General features: G+C 42.5%; 2 protein-coding genes across 2 annotated transcripts; both read left to right on the forward strand.

The window, feature by feature from the left end:
• The first annotated feature begins 11,159 nt into the window (after positions 1–11,159).
• LOC127561190 (G-protein coupled receptor 35-like) lies at positions 11,160–12,098 on the forward strand. Its single transcript, XM_051996476.1, has one exon. It carries the CDS (start codon positions 11,160–11,162, stop codon positions 12,096–12,098), a length of 939 nt encoding a protein of 312 aa, XP_051852436.1.
• Positions 12,099–15,329: 3,231 nt separating this feature from the next.
• Positions 15,330–20,796, forward strand: LOC127563127 (G-protein coupled receptor 35-like). The gene is made up of 2 exons (XM_051999392.1): positions 15,330–18,260; positions 19,106–20,796. Exon 2 carries the CDS (start codon positions 19,118–19,120, stop codon positions 20,036–20,038), a length of 921 nt encoding a protein of 306 aa, XP_051855352.1. The 5' UTR covers positions 15,330–18,260; positions 19,106–19,117; the 3' UTR covers positions 20,039–20,796.
• The last annotated feature ends 381 nt before the right edge of the window (positions 20,797–21,177 follow it).

Below are 21,177 nucleotides of genomic sequence, written 5' to 3' on the forward strand. Positions count from 1 at the left end.
AGTCTGCAGTTAGTAAGGGTTCTGGGTCCTTGGGATTATCACACCGAGTTAAAAATAGTCCCTGCTCTTGTGAGGTCAGGATCAGGAAAGGCTTCCCATAAGTGGCGGTGCTGGGTGGCAAGAGGAATAGGCTGTGGTTAAGGGAAGAGGTAGGGTGGTCCCGAATCTATGCCCTATGGGTAAAAAAGGTGACTCTTCAGTGGGTTGGGTATAGATGTAAATGTGGGAGTGGAGGCGCGGGCACACAGGTGCATGTGGGCGTGTATACAGTGAGAATGGGTGTTGGTCCCTTCCTTTTAACTCTAGTGTATAACCTAGCCTCTGCTCAGGGCATCTGGGCAGCCTGGGAGGAAGCGGTGCTGAGGACGTGAAAACCTGATGTCAGTTGTCAGAGCAGGGTGGGTGGGGAGAGGGAAAGGGGCAGGGGTTTCTGCTGTGGCTAGCATCCACTCCAGAAAGGAGCCTGCGGGCGGAGCTGGGCAGGATGTTTGAAACCCTCCCGCTCACCTAGCAGCTCACTTATTCCTGGCGGAGGCGAGAGCAGCAGCTGGCCAGCACAAGGCAGAGGGCCCGCCAGGGGCCATCTGGGGGAGTGGGGAAGCCAGAGGAGACAAGGCCCCGGAGCTGGTGATCCCTGCCTGAGGAGAACCTCATTCTTCTCAGCTGGAGACTTCAGCAGTTTAAGGTAAGGGGGCCCCTTCCTCTGGAGGCGTGAAGGTGTGAAAATCTCAGGAACCGCCCCCATCATTGAGGAAGACGGTGCTGCTGAGGCAGTGCAGCAGGCCAGGGAGAGCCTGGAGCTGCTCTGGGAAAGGGCCTATCTCGGGGAGCCAGGAAAACCTACTTGTGGTGCGGTTCTGTGACTCACAAGCTATGAGCTATTGGGTAAGTTCCTTCACAAATCTGCACTTCTGTTCCCTTACCTGCATAGTAAGGAGGTCAAATTCAACTACCTTCAAGATCCCTGCCAGCTCTAGATTCTGTGTTCTCACTTGCTGCCGGGAGATCTTGGCCAACTCCTTTCATCTGGATGGACCTCAGTTTCTCCATCTGGAAAATAGAAGTGGGGTGGGCTAGAGGACTCACAAATTGGCTCTTTCTATGACTCAATTCCCTCCGACTCTGACCAAGCAGGGCTGATTTCTCCACTGCTAACTCAGGTCTTCCTCTTCCCTCTGCCTGCCTTATCCTTTCTCTCTGAGTAACTTTCCTTGTCAATTGGTCAAAAAGAAATACTGCTATCACTTTTACTATACCAGATATTTCTCTGGACTTGAGAAATAAGAAGAAACAGGAAGAGGGAAGGGAATAAGTGGGTAAAAATGATTAATCATAAACAAAACAAACTCTGATCTTGCAAGGAAGATCTCGAAGAGAGATTTAAAAGAAAAGAAAGAAAAGGTAAGAATCTGTCATTGGGATCACTGGAGAAAATATAGATTGTATCAAGCATAGAATTCAGAAGCTAAAAACAATCTTCTCTTACCACTTTCTTTATAAAAATGGGGCAAAGAGCAGAGAGAGGAAGAAGTTAAAGAGAATAAGATGGGAGGAAACACAGTTAATAATCATAATTGAAAATGTGAATGGGATGAACTCACCCATAAAACAGAAGAGGATATCATCATGGATTTCAAAGCAAAATACAACATTTACAAGGAACATTTATAAGGAACAGAGTTAAAATAAGGGGCTAGAGCAAACTTTCATATTTCAACCAAAGTAAAAAATGTTGTATATATATATATACATATGGCAATACCTCTTAGCAAGATGTAGTTTTCTTCTCTATCTCCTTTGATGAGATCTATTTTTACTTTTGTTTTGTATATGACCATGATTCCTACTTCTGCTTTTTTTTTCTTACTTCAGCTGAAACTTAATAGATTCTGCTCTACCTTCTTATCTTTAATTTTTGTGTGTCTCTCTGCTTCAAATGTGTAAACAACACATTGTAGAAGTCTGTTTTGAAAATTCACTCTATTATCTGTTTTTATTTTATGGGTAAATTCAGTTCATTCACATTGACACTACTACTGTATCTCCCTCCATTTTCTTTTCCCCTTGTTTATCCTTCTCTATATCTCTTTCTTCTCACCCTGTCCCTCTGAGTGTTTTGCTTCTGATCACAATTCTATTAGAAGAATTAAAAAACAGGTAATATGAATAACTCAAGATCAGAAGAATAAATTGAACAAGCCATATATAAATTACCAAAGAGGGAAAAACCTCACAAGCAGATAAATTTACTAGTGAATTCCTTCAAACACAATTAAGTACAGTATCACATAAATTGTTTGCAAAAATAATCAAAGGGGTCCTACTAAATCTCTTCTATGAGAAAAATATGGTCTTAATATTTGATATTTGAATATTGAATATCTTTAATATTTAAAACTGGAGAGAGACATAGAGAAAGAAAATTATAGAACAATCTCCCAACTGAAAATAGATGCAAAATTTTAAGTCAAACATTAGCAAATAAGCCACAGCAACATATAATAAAAATTATATGCTATCCCAAAGATGGATTTTTTAAACCAGGAATACAAGGTTGGTTCAATATTAGGAAAACTATAAACATAATGGATGATATTAAAATAAAAATATCAAAAATCACATATCAACAAATGCATAAAAAGTTTTGACACTGCAATATCTATTTCTATCAAAACATTAGAAAACAGGAATAGATGAATCTTTCTTTAATATGATAAGTGGTATCTATATATAATTTGGAGCTAGCTTTATACATAATAAAGATAAATAATAGGCCTTCCTAATAATAAGATCTGGTTGAAAACAGGGATATCCATTATCACCATTACTATTTACCATAGTGCTATCAATGCTAAAAAAAAAAAAAAAAAAAGAATGAAAGGAATAACCATAAAGAACTAACAAATTTATCACTTTTTAGATAATATGATGATCTGGTAAGAGAACACTAAAGAGTTAACTTAAAAAATTAAACTGATAACTTCATTAAAATTGAAAGAATAAATTCACTTAAGTTGTCAGCATTTCTGTATATTACCAACAAAACACAGCAGGAAGAGAAAAAAAGACCAATTCCATTTAAAATAACTATAAAAAATATAAAATACATGAAAGTCTATTTACCATATACACACATTTCTCACACTATATAATAATTAAGTTCCAAGTGAATACATGACTAAACATAAAGTTCACATTATAAAATAGAGAAGTGAGAAAAGAATTGCTTTTCAGATTTATAGATCGGGGGAAAGTTTATGACTAAATGGAAATACAGAAGATAAAATGGGCAATTTAGATTACATAAAATTTAAATATTTTTGCAAAAATAAAACCATTGTAATTAAAAATCAGGAGGAAAAACTTAACTGGGGAAAAAAATGTTTTCATTGTTTCTCTGATAAAGATTTCTTTTCCAAAACACCTAAGTAGCTGATGTATATTTATAAGCACAAGTGCTGCTCCCCAACTGATGAGTTCAAAGGATATAAGCAAGTAGTTTTAGAAGGAAGAAATATAAGTTAACAATATATGAGAAAGATACTCCAAATCAGTGATATCAAAATCAAATAAAAAGAGGGGCCACTAAACTATACATAAAGATTCTTGCAGGCTGAATGTTAATTTAGAAGGCCTTATATTAACATTATCTATGTTCTAATGTATTTTTATTTATTTATTAAACATTTTCTCAATACATTTTAATCTGGTTCAAACTAAATGAGCTGCTGGGTGTAGGCTCATGTGTTTAATACTTCTGCTCAGGAAACCCACACCTAACACCATTTTCCAAGATAAGGTTGAAATGGGTTCATGATTTAGACATAAAGAACAATATTATGAGCAAATTAGAAGAATAAAGGATAGTTTACCTCTCAGATCTGTGGACAAGGAAGGAATTTGTGGGCAGAGAAGAACTAGGGTTCATTATTGAATACAAAAGAGATAATTTCGATTATATTAAGTTAAAAAGTTTTTGTACCCGATGTGAACAAGATTAGAAGGGAAGCAATAAACTGGGGAAAAATACATTTAAAGGTTTTGATAAAGGGCTCATTTCTAAAATACATAGAGAATCAACTCAAATTTATAAGAATTCAAGCCATTCTCTAATTGATAAATGGTCAAAGGATATGAACAGACAATTTTCAGATGAAGAAATTCAAATCATTTTTAGCCATAAGAAAAGGTGCTCTAAATTTCCCTCTCTTCTCGCCCCCCCCCATTAGATGGCAAGTAATACAATAATGTTAAACATATACAATTCTTCTATACATATTTCTACAAATAATGCTGTACAAGATAAATCAGATCAAAAAGGGGAAAATGAGAAATAAAATAACAAACAAACAACAAAAATAGTGAAAATACTATATTGTAATCCACACTCAGTTCCCATAGTCTCTCTCTGGGTATAGAAGGTTCTCTTCATCATGAGATTTTTGGAATTGGCCTGAATCATCTCAATGTTGAAAAGAGCCACAGCCATCAGAATTAATCCTTGTATAATCTTCCTGTTGCTCTGTATAATGTTGTCTATTCACTTCCCTCAGCATCAGCTCATGCAAATCTCTCCAGGCCTCTCTGAAGTATCCTGCTGATTGTTTATTATAGAACAATAATATTCCATAACATTCATATGCCATAACTCAATCAGTCACTCTCCAATTGATGGGCATCCACTCAGTTTCCAGTTTCTTGTGACTACAAAAAGAGCTGCTACAAACATTTTTGCATACGTGGGTCCCTTGCTGTCCTTTAAGATCTCGTTGGGTTACAGGTCCAACAGAGACACTGCTGGATCAAAGGGCACACACAATTTAATAGCCCTTTTGACATAATTCCATATTGCTCTCCGGCATAGTTGGATCAGTCCACAACTCCACCAACCATGTATTAATGTCCCAGTTTTCCCACATTTCTTTCAACATTCATCATTATTTTTTCCTGTCATCTTAGCCAATCTTAACCACTTGTATAGTGATATCTCAGAGTTGTCTTAATCTGTATGAGAATGATAATTAAAAGTGGCAGGAATATAGGAGTCAATAAAGAGAGAATAAATCATGGTATATGTATGGGATGGAATACTACTGTGCTTTAAGAAGTGATGAAGGGGATGGTTTCAATGTAACTTTGGAAGACTTGCTTGAACTGATGCAGAGTGAAGTGAACAGATCCAGGCGACCAATTTATATAACAATAACACATTGTAAAGGCAAATAACATTAAATGACTTTAAAACTCCGATCAAAATTAAACAAGTTCCCAGGGAACCAATGATGAAGCCTGTTATCCCTTTCCTGACAGAGAATTGATGGGTTGAGGGCGGAGGATGAGATATAGATCTCAGGAAATGGCCATTACGAGAAGTTGTGTTAATTATGTGGGTTTGTTACAAGGGTTTTGGATTTGTTTTTTTTTTTCTTCATATAATGGTAATGGTCTTAGATTGTAATGGGAGTAAAGGGGGATGTGGAGGGCAGGGAGAGAGTTTCAAAGGAGAGACATGCTATGGAAAGCAAAGCTCTTCTAAAAGAAGAGTTAAATAGATAATACAAGGCGGAAGGCAATTGGGAAAGAGAATTTGTGGTTTGTGGTCACTTGTTTGTTCCATTACATTGTATCCGACTCTAGGGTATGCTTTTTCTTCCTTAATTGTTTTCTGGGTATAGGGATGGGTTCTCTCTCAGATCCCTGAGTGCTTTAGCTCCTATCTCCCCATAGTTTTTCAATCCCTAAGGGCAGAGAGTTTAGTGGATTGGATCAGACTGGAGACTTTTAGGAAACCTCTGCCATTAAGGGTTGAAGCAACTCAACTCTGAATTTGCAACAGAAAAAGATTCTGAGATTTGTATCTGAAGGAAGAGAGGGAAGTCTGAAGACTGAGGTGAAGAAAAGCTTTCCAGACTTGGAAGTCAGTGCAAAGGCATGGAGACTGGAAATGACGGGTAGTATTTAATGAATAGTGAAAAGACCAGTATAGCTGTATCACAGAATGCTGTGGCTGTGTAATCTAAGGGATCTGGCTATGAAAGTTTTAAAGGCCAAACAACAGATTTTTAAGCTTGTTCCTAGAGGTGAGAAGTCCCTGAAGTTTATTGAGTAGAATGTGACGTGGCAAGACCTGTATTTGAAGATCCCTTTGGCAGCTGAGTGGGCAGGGAGACCCAGCATCAAGTGAGAGGGGTGTTAAGATGGTGAGAGTGTCAGGGGAGAGAAGAGGACATATTGGATAGATGTTACAATGGGAGGGCAATGATATTTGTAGATTTGTTATTGGAAGGACAAGAGGAAGAAGAGGCAAGGATGAAACTGAGGTCGTGAGCTGAGGGGAAAGGGAAGGGAAGTTTGAAAATGTGGGCAATCCCCGGGAAAGATGGTGAATTCTGTTCCCCAGGCAGTAGACTTGGACACCCCTCTCCCAAGTCCTCAGTCTCCACCCTATGACCTTTCTGTCCTGGTGACCAACCGCCTTTAATCAATCTCTGGCTGGAGAGGATCTGCTCATGCACACATTACTCAGAGGGTGAGATTTTAAGAAGAAAGACCAATAAGCATAGCTGAAGTTCCTCCTCTGTACCAGGGGCTTAGAAACACAAAACTCTCAATGAGCTAATCTCTCCCAGATCTTTTAGCCAGAAAAGGCTCTAGGAGAGGGCAGAACGTGTGGCTCCTGGAAGTCTTTACTAGGGGACAGAGATGTCTTAAAGAGAGGCCCATGATCCATAGGACTAGGAAGACAAATGAAGCCCTGATGGTACCACCCAACCTGGGACTTCCTCAATTGGATTTTTAAGGCACAATGCTTTGCTCAGTGTAGACCTTTAACAATGCCTGTTGAATCCAGGGGAATCAAATTTGCCACTGTCCAGGATACCATCATTCTCCTAGTCACCCAAGTTCCCAAGCTATGTGCCATCCAAGGCTCCTCACTCTCTCTCTTGCTCTGTGTCCCATCAGTTGCTATTCTTTTCTCACCCTGGTCCATCCATTCAGATGACAAAGGCACCTTCCAAAAGGGCAGATTTGATCCGGTCACACCACTAGCCAATAAATGGATTCCATGAAGGCAGACTGTGTTTTTGCCTTTCTTTGCATCTCCAATGGTGCTATTATATTTGTTGACTGACTGATCAGTGGAGGGTCTGGATAAATTAAAAGAGAGGAATTTAGCTCTATTTGTGGGAATATACCTCTTTCTCTTTTCTCCCAATCTCCATGAGTCCTGGGCTGAGGCTGCAGCCCCTGGGGTTTGGAAATGATCTTTGCATTTCATTAGTGAGTTTTTCACTATAAGTAGAATCACTGAGCTTGGACCTTATTCTCACTGGTGGCTCCAATCAATCAATCAATCAGGCAAGCACGTATTAACTGAACACCCACTATGTGCCAGACAGTTTTAATTCTCAAAACTGACCTATAAATGGACCAATCAATCCATTGACAAGCATTTAAGGCTTCTTGTGGGTTGACAATGAAACTGTAAAATCTATTGGCTTTGGGGGAGGGGCAGACCATTCAGCTTTAGGGAAGGTCTGATTCACCCATGCATACAAGGTAAGTCTCTTAAGAAGAGGGTCTATAATGGATTTATCTTTGTATCCCCATTCCTTGAACATAATAGGAACCGCATTTTGAGAAAAAAGCTTATTGCAAAATTTTTAAATCACTTTCATTTCCTGATATATCTATCCCCTATGCCACGTAGAAAACAATCTTATAGCAAATAAAAGAGGAAGAGAAAAAAAGCATTTCAACAAAACTAACCAACATATCAACCAAATTGGACATTGTAGGCAGAGCTTCACAGTCATGATCCTACTCTTCTGCCTGGAAGGTATAGAGGCTTAGCAGTAACTTCTGGGTGAATGCCCACTTACGTAATTGAATAGAACAATAAGAATGTATGGTATAAAAGTGGTTTGGTAGGACAGTGGATAAAGCCTTGAACTTGAAGTTCAGAAAACTTGGGATCAAATCTGGATGCAGACAATTGTAACCCAAGTCATTTTATCCCTGACTTCTTTAGTTTTCTCATCTGTAAAATTGGGATAATAAGAGCATCTGCTCTCCCAGATTGCTGAGTGAGTCTATGTAAAGTGCTCTGTAAATCTTACAACACAATAATAACATTTGGTATTGTTATTATTAAGAACACTGGGTCTGGAATCAGAGGATCTGAGTTCAGCTCTCTCATGTGCTCTTACTACATGTGTCATTTTAGAAAACTCATTTAATTTCATTATTCTTAGTTTTCTCAACTGGAAAATGAAGATGTGATGCTAGATAACCTATTGGAGCCTTTCCTGACTTAGATTCATTATGTAAAGTAATTGTGGGACCCCTGGATAAGTCACTTCATCTTTCTCAGCCTCAGTTTCCCCACCATTTAAATATGGTAGTTTTAGTGAATCTTCTTGAACCCTGCACCCAGGGGCAGGGGAGACCAAGGAAAGATAAGAATTACGGAATAGATACATCCTCTTTTGAGCTCAGGTTCTGATCGAAGAATCCAGGCTCACCTTCAGGAAATAAGGAATGAATAAAAAAGTAAAAAAAAAAAAGCCTAATTTAAGATTATGGGCAGTGGTCATACACCTCCCTCACATGGTCTTCCTCTTTTCCAAATGGCTTCCGACTCCTCAGTCCTTACTCCAGACACTGTTTTTGGACCCTTCATAATAATAGTAGTATGTACTCATGGTTTTTTCCCACTCCCACCACCTTTCCTCATGGTCACACACATCATAGGATCATAGGATTAGACTTGGAGCAGTACATTATTGTCATCCTCACCATCCTCATCTTCCTCCTCACCATCATCATCCTTACTCTCATAACTAGCATTTGTCTGCTACTTTTAGGTTTACAAAATGCTTTAGAAACACTTATTCCTAGATATAATATATGAACGCTGTGGAATATTATTGTTCTATAAGAAACAATCAGCAGGATGATTTCAGAAAGGCCTGGGGAAACTTACATGAACTGATGCTGAGTGAAATGAGCAGAATCAGGAGATCATGGTACATGGCAACAAGAAGATTATGTGATGATCAATTCTGATGGGTGTGGTTCTCATCAACAATGAGATGATTCAGGCCAGTTCCAAAGATCTTGTGATGAAAAGAGCCAACTGCACCCAGAGAGAGGAATATGAGGATTGGGTGTGGATCACAACATAGAATTTTCACTTTTTTGTTGTTTGCATTTTGTTTTCTTTCTCATTTTTTCCCCTTTTTGAGCTGATTTTTCTTGTGCAGCATGATAAATGTGGACATATGTATAGGAGAATTGTACATGTTTAACATATATTGGATTACTTGCTATCTAAGGGAGGGGGAGCAAATTTAGAGCACAAGGTTTTGTAAGGATGGATGATGAAAATTATTCATGTATATATTTTGAAAGTAAAAAGCTTTAATTGAAAAAAAGAAATACTTATTGCTTTTATTCTCACATACTAGGAAGCCTATGCTATTATTATCTTCTTTTGAATAGATAAGGAAAGTGAGTTAGACAGAGGCAAAGTAACTTTCCAAGGGTCAGATGCTAAGTATCTGAAACTGGATTTGAATTCACATCTTTCCTGACTCCAGGTCCACGCCAGCATGTAAACAACTAGGCAAATGCCAGGTGTATGTAAGGTAGATGCGGAGCATTCTGGGGAAGAAGGGTACTAGCAGGGATGGGGCTGGGGTGTTTTGAGGATAAAGGCCTCTCAGAGGAGCTGAGTCTTGAAGAAAGCCCAAGAATGAAGGACAGCTAGGACAAAGGCCCAGGGGAGAGATGAGGAGCCTCCTTCAAGTCACTGCAAGTGGGCCAATGTCACTGAAACAATTGTAGTGGGGATGAAAGTGCAACAAAACTAGAAAGATGAAAAGGAGTCATGTTGTGAAGAGCTTTAGATACCAAATGTCTAAGGAAACTGAGGGCTGCATCATCATCAATCATCCTCATCCTCAACATTATCTTCATCATCATCATCAAAGTTATCATCATCATCAAAGTTATCATCATCAGCATCATCAGTGTCATCATCATCATTCTTATCATCATCATCGTTATCACCATAAGCATCATCATCATCATCATCATCATTATCAATGTTATCATCATCAGCATCATCAGTGTCATCATCATCAATGTTATCACCATAAGCATCATCATCATCATCATCATCAATGTTATCATCATCATCATCAAAATTACCATCATCATCATGTGTCAATATCATCATAAATATCATCATAATCAATGTCACTATCATCAATGCCCATCATCAACATCATCATCAATTTTATCACCATCAGCAATTATCATCATCATCATCATCATCATCATCATCATCATCAATATCATCATCATCAATATCATCATTATCAATATCATCATGATCAATGTCACCATCATCAATGTTATCATTATCATCATCAGTGTCAACATCATTATGTCTTCATCAATGTTATCACCATCAGTATCATCAGTGTCATCATCAATATCACCATCGTCATCATCATCGTCATCATCAACAACATCATCATCATTCATGTCATCATCATCAACGTCATCATTGCTGCCATCAGCTCCATAGTGGAAATTTTACAAAGCACTTTATAGACACAAGCTCAGTGTCTCTGGGAGTCTTGTTATACCCAGTTTTTCAGATACAAAGACATTAAGAGGGATGGTGACTTGTCCACGATCACACACTTAGTCAATATGGGAGGATTCAAACTGAGGTCCCCGCTGACATGAAGTCTGAAGTCACTTTGTCCCCCACCTCTGCCTCTGTCTCTGTCTCTGTCTCTGTCTTTATCTCCCTGTCCTTGTTTATCTCAGTCTCTGTGTGTCTCTCTTTCTCCGTGTCTCTCAATCTATCTCTGTCTCTAACTTTATATTTCTGTCTCTGCCTCTGTCTCTCTCTGTCTCTGTCTCTCTCTTTCACACACACACACACACACACACACACACACAGAGTTCATGAGAGCACTAAGTCTCCTGCCTCATTCTCGCCGCTTCCTGCAATAACAGCTTTCTCATGTTCTCTCTCGTACAGGCACCTTTCCTACCTGGGTTTCCGTGGATCCCTGGTGGTCCAGATGACTCCGCCCAACTGCAGCACCACAAGGGGTGACCTCTTCCAGACGGTCACCATGGTGTATTTGTCCATCATCCTGATCCTAGGGACTGTCCTCAATGCCCTGGCCCTGTGGGTGTTCTGCTGCCGGATGAGGAGGTGGACAGAGACCCGGGTGTACATGGCCAACCTGGCCGGGGCTGACTGCTGCCTGCTGCTGAGCCTGCCCATGGTCCTGTACACAATGGGCAAAGAGCAGTCCGAGGGCTTCCTGTGTACGGTCTCCCAGAGCATTTACCTGATCAACAGTTACATGAGCATCTGCATCACCACCGCCATTGCTGTGGATCGGTTTGCGGCCATCCAGTACCCTCTGCGGGCCAGGGTGTGGCGCTGCCCGCGTCAGGCGGCTGGAACCTGTGCCCTTCTCTGGCTGCTGGTCATATGCCTGGTCTCTTTAACTGCTTGGAAGCAAAATGGCCAGAACTTTTGTTTTGGCAAGAGTAAGACACGAGGCTTCTGGGCCATTGTTTTCTCCTTGGCCCTCTTCTTCATTCCTCTCATGATCCTTGTTTTCTGTTCCATGCGGGTGCTCCAGAAACTGATGAGGAAAAAGGCCCAGGCCCTGGCCCAGGACAGGAGGCTGATCCACAAAACGGTCTGCGTGGTCTCGGCTAACCTGGTCATCTTCCTAGTCTGTTTCCTGCCCCAGCATGCGGCTCTGCTGGCCAAGCTCATAACGGACTACGTGGGGGCCTCCTGCCCCGTTGTCCAGCGCGTGATCATTTCCGTCAGGGTGGCCTCCCGCCTTGCCAATGCCAACTGCTGCTTGGACGCCCTGGGCTATTATTTTGTGACCCAGGAGTTCCAGGAAGAAGTGGGGGTGGTTTTAGGTCTGCCCAAGATCTTCCAGAATCAGACTCAAGGCAGCCCCGGAGCTGAGCAGCCAAGCCTCCTTGGGGGAAGAAATGAGGAGAAGGCATTAGTGAGCTCCAAAGCATTGTGTTCCTATTAAGGAGACCTGTGGGGGATCTTGGCACACAAGACAATCCTCTGAATTTGATGAGCCCAGCCCCGTGATCCCTGGCTCTCTCCCTCAGCGGGGTCTTCTGGGCCAGTGGTGATAACTCAGAGATTTGGCCAAGATATGAGACAGGGAGGGCCAACTCCCCCTATGTGCATAATTCCTTCTGGGGAGCCCCACTCGTATTTGGAACTCGACTGAGTTCCTTCCATTTCTTTCTAAACTAGCTTGCTTATTCTAGTCGGGAGTGAAGTCAGACATCCTTTTTGGAGTATCTCACGCCCGGTGGACAGAGTATGGCCATGAAAGCAGGAGAAACTTGGCTTTTGTTCCATCCCTTGTACTTCCTAGTTATGATATTGGGCACACGTTCCCCCTTGAGGACATAGCTTCTTCATCAGGAAAATAGCAGGGTTGGATTTAAGAGTGTCCCTCCCCGCTCGGATGCTCCAGGGTTCTGGGGGATGCTGTGATCGAGTGCTCTGCTCTCTCCCAGCTGTTTTTAAGTATAGTTTGGAGAGAGTAATGTTTAATATAGAGAAACAGGGCAGTGAGCCACCATGGACAGAGCCGGAGTTTAGGTTGTCCTTCCTATCTGTGTGACATCCAGCAAATCATTGGACTTCTCTGGGACTAGGTTTCCTGATCTGAGGGGCTGGACTAAATGACCCTAAATCGATTATTCTTTGAAGGTTTGATGGGGAGGGGAGGCATAATAAGTCATTACGGGTAGAGCAAGAACCTTGAGGAAGGGAGCTAAGGGAGAGGAAACATGCCCCCCTCCTCTTCTCAGAATTACTGTGAATTGGGAAGATCATTTAATTGAACTGACCAAGGCATTGGGACTTAATGTAATAATGTAATGTAATGTAATCAAAACTGAGATTTCCAGGGCAGCTAGGTTATGCAATGGCTAGAGCACCAGCCCTGAAGTCAGGAGGACCTGAGTTCAAATCTGACCTCAGACACTTAACACTTCCTAGCTGTGTGACCCTGGGCAAGTCACTTAACCCCAATTGCCTCAGCAAAAATAAAACAACTGAGATTTCTATGAAGTGTTATAGACATCCCCTGTCCAGTCCTCACAGTGGCCTGGGAGGCAGGTGCTATTGCTAGCCCTAGGGCAATACAGCTGGAAGTGTCAAAGACAATCATCAAACCCGGTTCTTTCCTGTTGCCAAGTCAGTTAAGCAAGGATAACTTGCAGAGTGTCTGCCGTATGTTCATGTTTGTGTTCTGTGTGACTGGGCAGTTCCTCCAACAGAGCCGAATGAAGACATAAGACAACAGAGGCCCCGGTGAGGAGAAACCTCTCTGGGGGCCTCTGAAGCATGCAGGGATAGAGGTGGCGATGGGAACTAGAATTTTTCATTGGTATAGGGAACTTTCAGGTGAGGCAGCCCCCTCTCCTAGGCCAGCCTTTCCGTCAACTTAGAGCCTTAGGGTTGCTGAGGCAGGAAGTTAGTGAGTGACTTGTCCGGTCAGTATGTGTCAGAGGCAGCCCACAATTTCCTTCGTGGATTCCTGTAAAACGTAGGGTGATCTAAATAGAACCTGAAATTGCCCCAAGATACAACAGGCAGCATCACTGGGGCTCCCAAAAAGGGATTAAAAAAGTATTTGGTATATATCGAAAATACCCCCTCGCATCCTGGCCAAGCCTCCAAGGTATCATCAGTAGTCCAAGGGGACCCATCAAGAGAGGAAATTGGGCTGAAGTGAGGGACCCAGTTGGGTTCTTTCTTTGCCTCTGCGCTGCATTAAGCTCATGCATAACTAATGTCAAGAATCTACCCAAAATGAGGGCAAGATGTTTGTAGTGGCTAGAAACTGGAAAATGAATGGATGCCCATCCATTGGAGAATGGCTGGGTAAATTGTGGTATATGAACGTTATGGAATAGTATTGTTCTGTAAGAAATGACCAGCAGGATGAATACAGAGAGGCCTGGAGAGACTTACATGAACTGATGCTGAGTGAAATGAGCAGAACCAGGAGATCATTATACACTTTGACAATGATACTGTATGAGGACATATTCTGATGGAAGTGGATTTCTTTGACAAAGAGACCTAATTGAGTTTCAATTGATAAATGATGGACAGAAGCAGCTACACCCAAAGAAAGAACACTGGGAAACAAATGTGAACTATCTGCATTTTTGTTTTTCTTCCCGGGTTATTTTTACCTTCTGAATCCAATTCTCCCTGTGCAACAAGAGAACTGTTCAGTTCTGCAAACATATATTGTATCTAGGATATACTGCAACATATCTAACATATATAGGACTGCTTGCCATCTGGGGGAGAGGGTGGAGAGAGGGAGGAGAAAAATTGGAACAGAAACGAGTGCAAGGGATAATGTTGTAAAAAAAATTACCCTGGCATGGATTCTGTCAATATAAAGTAATTATTAAATAAAATAAAATAAAATATTAAAAAAACAAAAACAAAAAAACAAAATGAGGGCAAGAAACTCCCTTTTAAAAGAGATGCTGACTGTACAACATGGGCACTATGCATAGAAAACTATTTATTTTCCCTTCCTAGCACAAAAACTATGTAAGAAGCAAAGGACCCACAACCAAGGATGATTAAACACAGGGAATACCTAACATTTTGCCCAGAAACTCAAGATCTTCTTTGGGATCTGAATCAATATTTTGTAATTATCTTACACCTGAAATGTCTTTGCTTTAGGATGTCTTAGCTGTGTGACATGCAGCAATTCCCTTAACCTCTTTAGGTCTCAATTTCTATAAATGGATAAGAGATTGGTTTGGATAACCTCTAAAATTCCTTCTTGAATTGTTTATCTATCAGATTTATAAGAAAGGACTAGAGAAGACACAGAGAACATTACAAAGTGCAAAATAGATCATTTTGATAATGTAAAATTAAAATATTTTTGAACAAGCAAAAGCAATGCAACCAAAATTATAAAGCAAGCAGAAAACTGAGGGAAACTTTTTTGCAACAAATATCTGTGATAAAGGCCTTATTCAGTGGTCCTCAAAGTGTAGTCCAAAGAATTGTTGGGGTCTCTGAAACCCTTTCAGAGAGTCTACAAATTCAAAATTATTTTTTATTTCTAATATAGTAAATAGCTATAAATATAACCCATGTGAACAAAAACTCTTTGAACAGATCCTCAATAGTTTTTTTTAACAACATGAAGATACTGAAAACCAAAGTTTGAGAACCACTGGTTATTTCTCAAATATATAGAGTACTGAGTCAAGTTTATAAAAATACAAGTTAGTCCTCAATTGATAAATGGTCAAAGAATAGGAACAGCCAGTTTTCAAGCAAAGAAATCAAAGCTATCTATAGTCATCTTTTAAAAATGTTCTAAATCACTATTGATCAGAGAAATGCAAATTAAAACAACTCTGAGGTACTACCTCATACCTATCAGAGTGGTTAATATGACAAGATGTTGGATGTTGGAAGGGATGGGGAAAAACTGGGACACTAATGCTCTGTTGGTAGAGTTGTGAACTTATCCAGCTATTTTGGGGAACAATTTGGAACTATACCTAAAATAAAACTGTGCATAATCTTTGATCCAGCAATATCACTTTAAGTCTATGTCCCAAAGACAGCAAAAAGGGGAGAAAGTACATATTTGTACAAAAATATTTATAGCAATTCTTTTTGTGGTGACTAAGGACTGGAAACCAAAGAGGTACCCAGCAATTGGAGAATGACTAAACAAACTGTGATTGTAATGGAATATTATTGCACTATAAAAAATGACAAATAGGATGATCTCAGAAAAACCTGGAAAGAATTACATGATGTACTTTACTGATGTAATGTGAAGTGAACAGAACCAAGAGAATGTTACCCACAATAATAGCAATATTGTTCGATGAAAGAACTGGGAATGACTTAGCCAATCTCAGCAATACAATGATACAAAACAATCCCAAAGGACTAGTGATGAAGCATTGTATCCGCTCCCAGAATTGCCTCAATATTGATGGAATATAAACGGAAACATGCTATTTTTATTTTCTATTTTCTATTTTTTATATTTTATTTGAGCCTTTTTGTACAAAATGACTAATATGGAACTAATCTTGCATAACTGCAAACAAAAATAAAGTCCCCTTTTGGTTCCAAATCTAGTTTTGATGGGAGATTTTTAGGCATTGCTGGTAGAACTATTTGGGGGGTAAGAGGCTCAGTGGAGATGGAAGGAAAGAGAGGGAATCTTCTCTTCCTCCTCTCTGATCTCCTGATCAGCCAGGACATGGATGACTTTAGTCCTTTAGGCAGAGAAGAATTCCAGTGGTGATGGTCTCTGGAAATTGTGATGTTGTGAAAATCTCCTCCCTTTGGTCAGTTGATTCCCCGAATCCCAAATTCAGGAACTCAAAATATGTGAGCTAAAAGTGAAGACTAAAGGCAATCATTTCTCAGAATTACTAATTACTGATCTGTGCCCAGAAAGGAAAAGAAAAAATCAGAAAGAGTCCACAAGTTGAGATCTCTAGAAAATACTAGCCCCAGATTATGAATTAACACATGTCTCCCATGACCATTTGCTTCTGCTGTTGCCACCTGCTGGTCTTCCTTACCTTGTTTTCCTCTGTCAGGAACTACAAGGAAGAGAAAGTACTTGGAAAGTGTCCAGAAGAGATTAAGGGAACTGTTTCTCCTCAGAACTATTAGAGACTAAGAGATCATTTTGATTATGTAAAATTAAAATATTTTTGAACAAGCAAAAGCAATGCAACCAAAATTATAAAGCAAGCAGAAAACTGGGGGAAACTTTCTAGATCTAGACCCAGTCAACCAATCAATATACGATTCCTCCACCACCAAGGACTCATCAAGGGAGCTCATGGTATCCTCTCGACTGGGTACACAGGCCTTGGCAAGGTGACAAGTGAACCCGTACAGTTCTATAAAAGATGCTCTGTGCTAACAAAAACATACACTGTTCTCTCAGGTGCATCGAATCTTCTTCCCACATGGAGAAAAGTGTAACCAAGCAGCATGATACAGTAGTCTTGGATTCAGAGGGATCTGAGTTCAAATATTTCCACTTCCAGATCTATGATCCTATAAAATTTTGACAGACTATTTCTAGCATCAGTGATAGAGGGAACATGAAAGGAAGGTGCTTGGAGAAATAGAAGTCTTCCCTCCTTCCTCTCCCACTGTGGAATATTTTGGATAATCTGCTCATTGTGGAAGAATCCATTTTTTTTTTTGCCCTGTCACCATAGTACTGACTCTGTGAGGTCACATGGGAGCCGAGTCCGAATCTTGGCTCTGCTGATCTTGCCTGTGTAACCTTGGACACGTCCACTCCCCTCTCTGAGTGTCCCTCATTTCATCTGTAAGATGGAGCAGTTGGGCTACATGATGTCTGAAGTCCCTTCCACTTTTAGATCTTAATCAGGAATCAATAAGCATTGATTGAGCATTTGCTGTATACCAGACTGGAGATTCAAGGACAAAAATGACACATCTCACATTGAGAAACTAATCTTCTGTTAAGGGAGGAGAGCTGCCCTTTTATGATCATACACAGAATAAATGCAAACGATGTGTTTCTTTTATAACAAGTGATCACTGATTGATTTGGGCTGGACCTGGTTGGATTCCTGCCTCTGACCACTAGGCTGTGTGCTCCTCTGGCCACAGTCAGCAGAGGGCGTCCGCTCTTTCAGAAGGGCCGGCCCAAGCTGGGAAGAAGACCACAGACCTGGTTTACAAGATGAAGTCATGACAGCTTCTTCTTGGCGGGCTCTCCTCCCTGACTCTGACAGGCTGCCAAGCCACGAGACTTTACCTCTCAGCAGGGGCCCTTCTGCCTTCCCTGGCACCAGGAGCAAGGACCCTGATCCTTGGGGGAAGCAGGAGAGGGAAAAGCCTCTCTGAGCACTTCTGTCTCCCCCCCCCCCACCAGATTTGTAGCCATCAATGATCTCATAGGTGATAGAGAGGAAACCACCCCCATCAGCCCTTGGAGGCGTGAGAGCTCGGGCTTTGCTGAGTATTGTTGGCCCAGTTTCTTCGGGCTCCAGTCATCCCTGGGCGTTATCTGAGTTATCTGAGTGAGAACAGCTGTCCCATCCTGGGAGGAGCTCCCTGCCACCGGCCCCTCTCTCTCAGGATTCCCACAGTCAAACCCCAGGTGAGTTGCCTGCTTTCTTGTATGTGAACCCCAGAGGAAAGGGGGCAGAAGGGAGAGCTGTAAAGAGAGTCAGCCATTGCTTTTCCTAATTTTAGTTAGAGGTCAAGCGGAAGGAGTTCAGGAGGTAGAAGGTGTGTGTGGGTCCCTAGCCAGGTCCTAGAGTCAGTGGTCTCTAGATTCAGAGCCCCCTCACTCTTTCTTCCCTCGAAGGAGTCTGAGAGGTCATCTTGTCACTCACCCTCTCAAGTCAGGGTCTTCTGCCTCCTTTCCTGCCAAGATTCTGGAGAGGACGAGGACCTGAGAAGGTCTAGGATGGAACAGAATTTAAGAGAGACTCTGAAATGCCTTCAGAGGCAGAAGCTATTCACCAGTGTCTCCAGTGGCTGCAGTCAGAGGCCCCGAGTTCTAATCCTGTCTCTGGAGGCCACTTAATACCTGGATACTTACCTTAGTACCTTAGGAACCCTGGATAAGTCACTGAGCTGGCCCTTTCTAAAGGGGGAAAGGTCAGACTGAGCCCCTGCTTCTCCACCTGGGATCCCATCCCTGAGATCATTGAGATCATTCAGTCCTCTACCAGGGACACGCTGAGGCTCAGGGGGTGGGGACCAGAGCAAGGGAGACAAGCTACAGGGATAAGGTGCGTGGGACGGAGCGGGAGAGGGAACTTTGAGGTGTTTTTCAGTTCAGCCGTTCGGTGGCGTTCAGATTGAAATGGTCCCGGGAAAGTCTGCTGCGTTGCTGTTATTCTTCTATCCTGGGAACTCCCCCACAGGGGAACAAGATGCTCCCGTCGTGACTTTTCCCTTTACAATGAACGATGGCACTTTTCTCTCCTCGGGTAGGTTTCTGCGTGAATGAACGTATCCGACACCTGCAACTCGGCACTCAGCTCCCCGGCAGAGGCGTACATCTACATGACTTTCTACGGCCTCCTCTTCCTCTCTGGGCTCACCCTCAACGTCCTGGCCCTCTGGGTCTTCTGCTGCCGGATGAAGAAGTGGACAGAGACACGGGTGTACATGGTCAACCTGGCCGTGGCGGACAGCGGCCTGGTCCTGCTCTTCCCCGTGGTCATCTACTTTGCCCGGGCCGGCTGCCTCGAGTCCCTCTCCTGTCAGGTGCCCCAGGGCATCTACCTGGTCAACGCGTACATGAGCATCAGCATCCCCACGGCCATCGGCGTGGACCGCTACTTGGCCATCAGGCACCCGCTGAAGGCCAAGGTCCTCCGAACCCCGGGCCGGGCGGCCATCGTCTGCGTCTTCCTCTGGGTCGGGGTCATCGGCATGTTGAGTTTCCGGGTCATGTGGCAGCTCCATGACGACGCCTTCTGCTTTTGGAAGATGTCGAAGATCCACGTGTCCATGGTGGTCTTCTCCCTGCTGGGCTTCTTTCTCCCCCTGGGGATCCTGGTCTTCTGTACGTTCCAGATCGTGGGCAGCCTCTGGAGGGCGCAGAGAAGAGAGCTGTCCAGGGTCAGGCAGGTCCGCAAGAGCGTGTACATGGTGCTGGCCAGCCTGCTGGTGTTTGTCGTCTGCTTCCTGCCCCTGCATGTGACGGTCCTGCTGAACTTCTTCCTGGGGCCCATCGACAAGTTCCGAAAGGTTTTCGTGATCGTCACTTTTCTTGCCAACACCAACTGCTGCCTGGACGCCGTCTGCTACTACTTTGTGGCCGAGGAGTTCCAGGAAATGACTCCTTTCTTCTGCCTCCGGTGGAAGCGACCCAGAGCTGGGGCCCCCCAGGACCGGACCACGTGCACGACCCTGATGTAAGCCAGGTCTGCCGCCCCCTGGCTCGGCGATGACGGAGGCTGGATTTCCCTCCCGTGGCTCCCCAGCCCCTTCAGCCCTTAGTATCACGGCCCTCCCCTCTCCAGGTGGAAACCCTGACTCCTGGCTGGTCAGGGAACCCCTGCTGCAAGGGGGACCCTAAGGCAGCAGCTGCCACAAATCTGTCTAGAAGGATGGACTCCAGAGCCTGAGAACCTGGGATTCTTCTCCTAAGCTGAATGGGGGAAGGATGCTACGGAGCAGCCGTCAGGGGCCGGGGCCAGGTAATGGGTGACAGGCTGGACTAGCATGTGCACGGAGACTCTACTCTTAGCTTGGCTTTTATCTGATTGGTCTGCAGGAAGGGGGAAGAGCACAGTGGACCCCAGAAGGGGGCGGCTCCACCCACAGCAGTCTGGGGGGACCCCCCATGTCCGTGTATCTTCCTCCTATCCCACCCTCTGGCCACTGCTCCGGTCTCTCCCATGGCTCTGGAGCCGGGCTGATCAGCCAGCGCTCACTATGTCTCCCCAACACCAGCCACTTCCCTGCCATCTTCCTGGTTTATCTGGCCCTGCCCCCTGTCGACTTTGCTGCAGGATCAGTAAGTAAATCAACACTACTGTCCCTTCCAGAAGGAGTTTGTCACTGGCTATCCCATATCACCTTCCATGTTTTTGTTTTTAAATAATTATTTCCCCAGTAATGAACACAGTGGCTAGCTCATAGTAAATGCTTAATAAATGCTTCTAGTTTGTTCATTCATTCACTCATTTATTCACATAGTAAATGCTTAATAAATGCTTCGAGTTCATTCATTCATTCACATAGTAAATGTTTAATAAATGCTTCGAGTTCATTCATTCATTCACTCACTTATTCACATAGTAAATGCTTAATAAATGCTTCTAGTTCGTTCATTCATTCACTCATTTATTCACATAGTCAATGCTTAATAAATGCTTCGAGTTCATTCATTCATTCACTCACTTATTCACAATAGTAAATGCTTAATAAATGCTTCTAGTTCGTTCATTCATTCACTCATTTATTCACATAGTCAATGCTTAATAAGTGCTTCGAGTTCATTCATTCATTCACTCATTTATTCACATAATAAATGCTTAATAAATGCTTCAAGT

The sequence above is a fragment of the Antechinus flavipes genome, chromosome 4, assembly GCF_016432865.1.
Source record: "Antechinus flavipes isolate AdamAnt ecotype Samford, QLD, Australia chromosome 4, AdamAnt_v2, whole genome shotgun sequence".
In the NCBI taxonomy this organism is placed as follows: Eukaryota; Metazoa; Chordata; class Mammalia; order Dasyuromorphia; family Dasyuridae; genus Antechinus; species Antechinus flavipes.

Bases quoted from the DNA above. Each gene is read 5' to 3' on its own strand.
- LOC127561190 (XM_051996476.1), top strand. From the start codon at position 11,160: ATGGTGTATTTGTCCATCATCCTGATCCTAGGGACTGTCCTCAATGCC.
- LOC127563127 (XM_051999392.1), top strand. From the start codon at position 19,118: ATGAACGTATCCGACACCTGCAACTCGGCACTCAGCTCCCCGGCAGAG.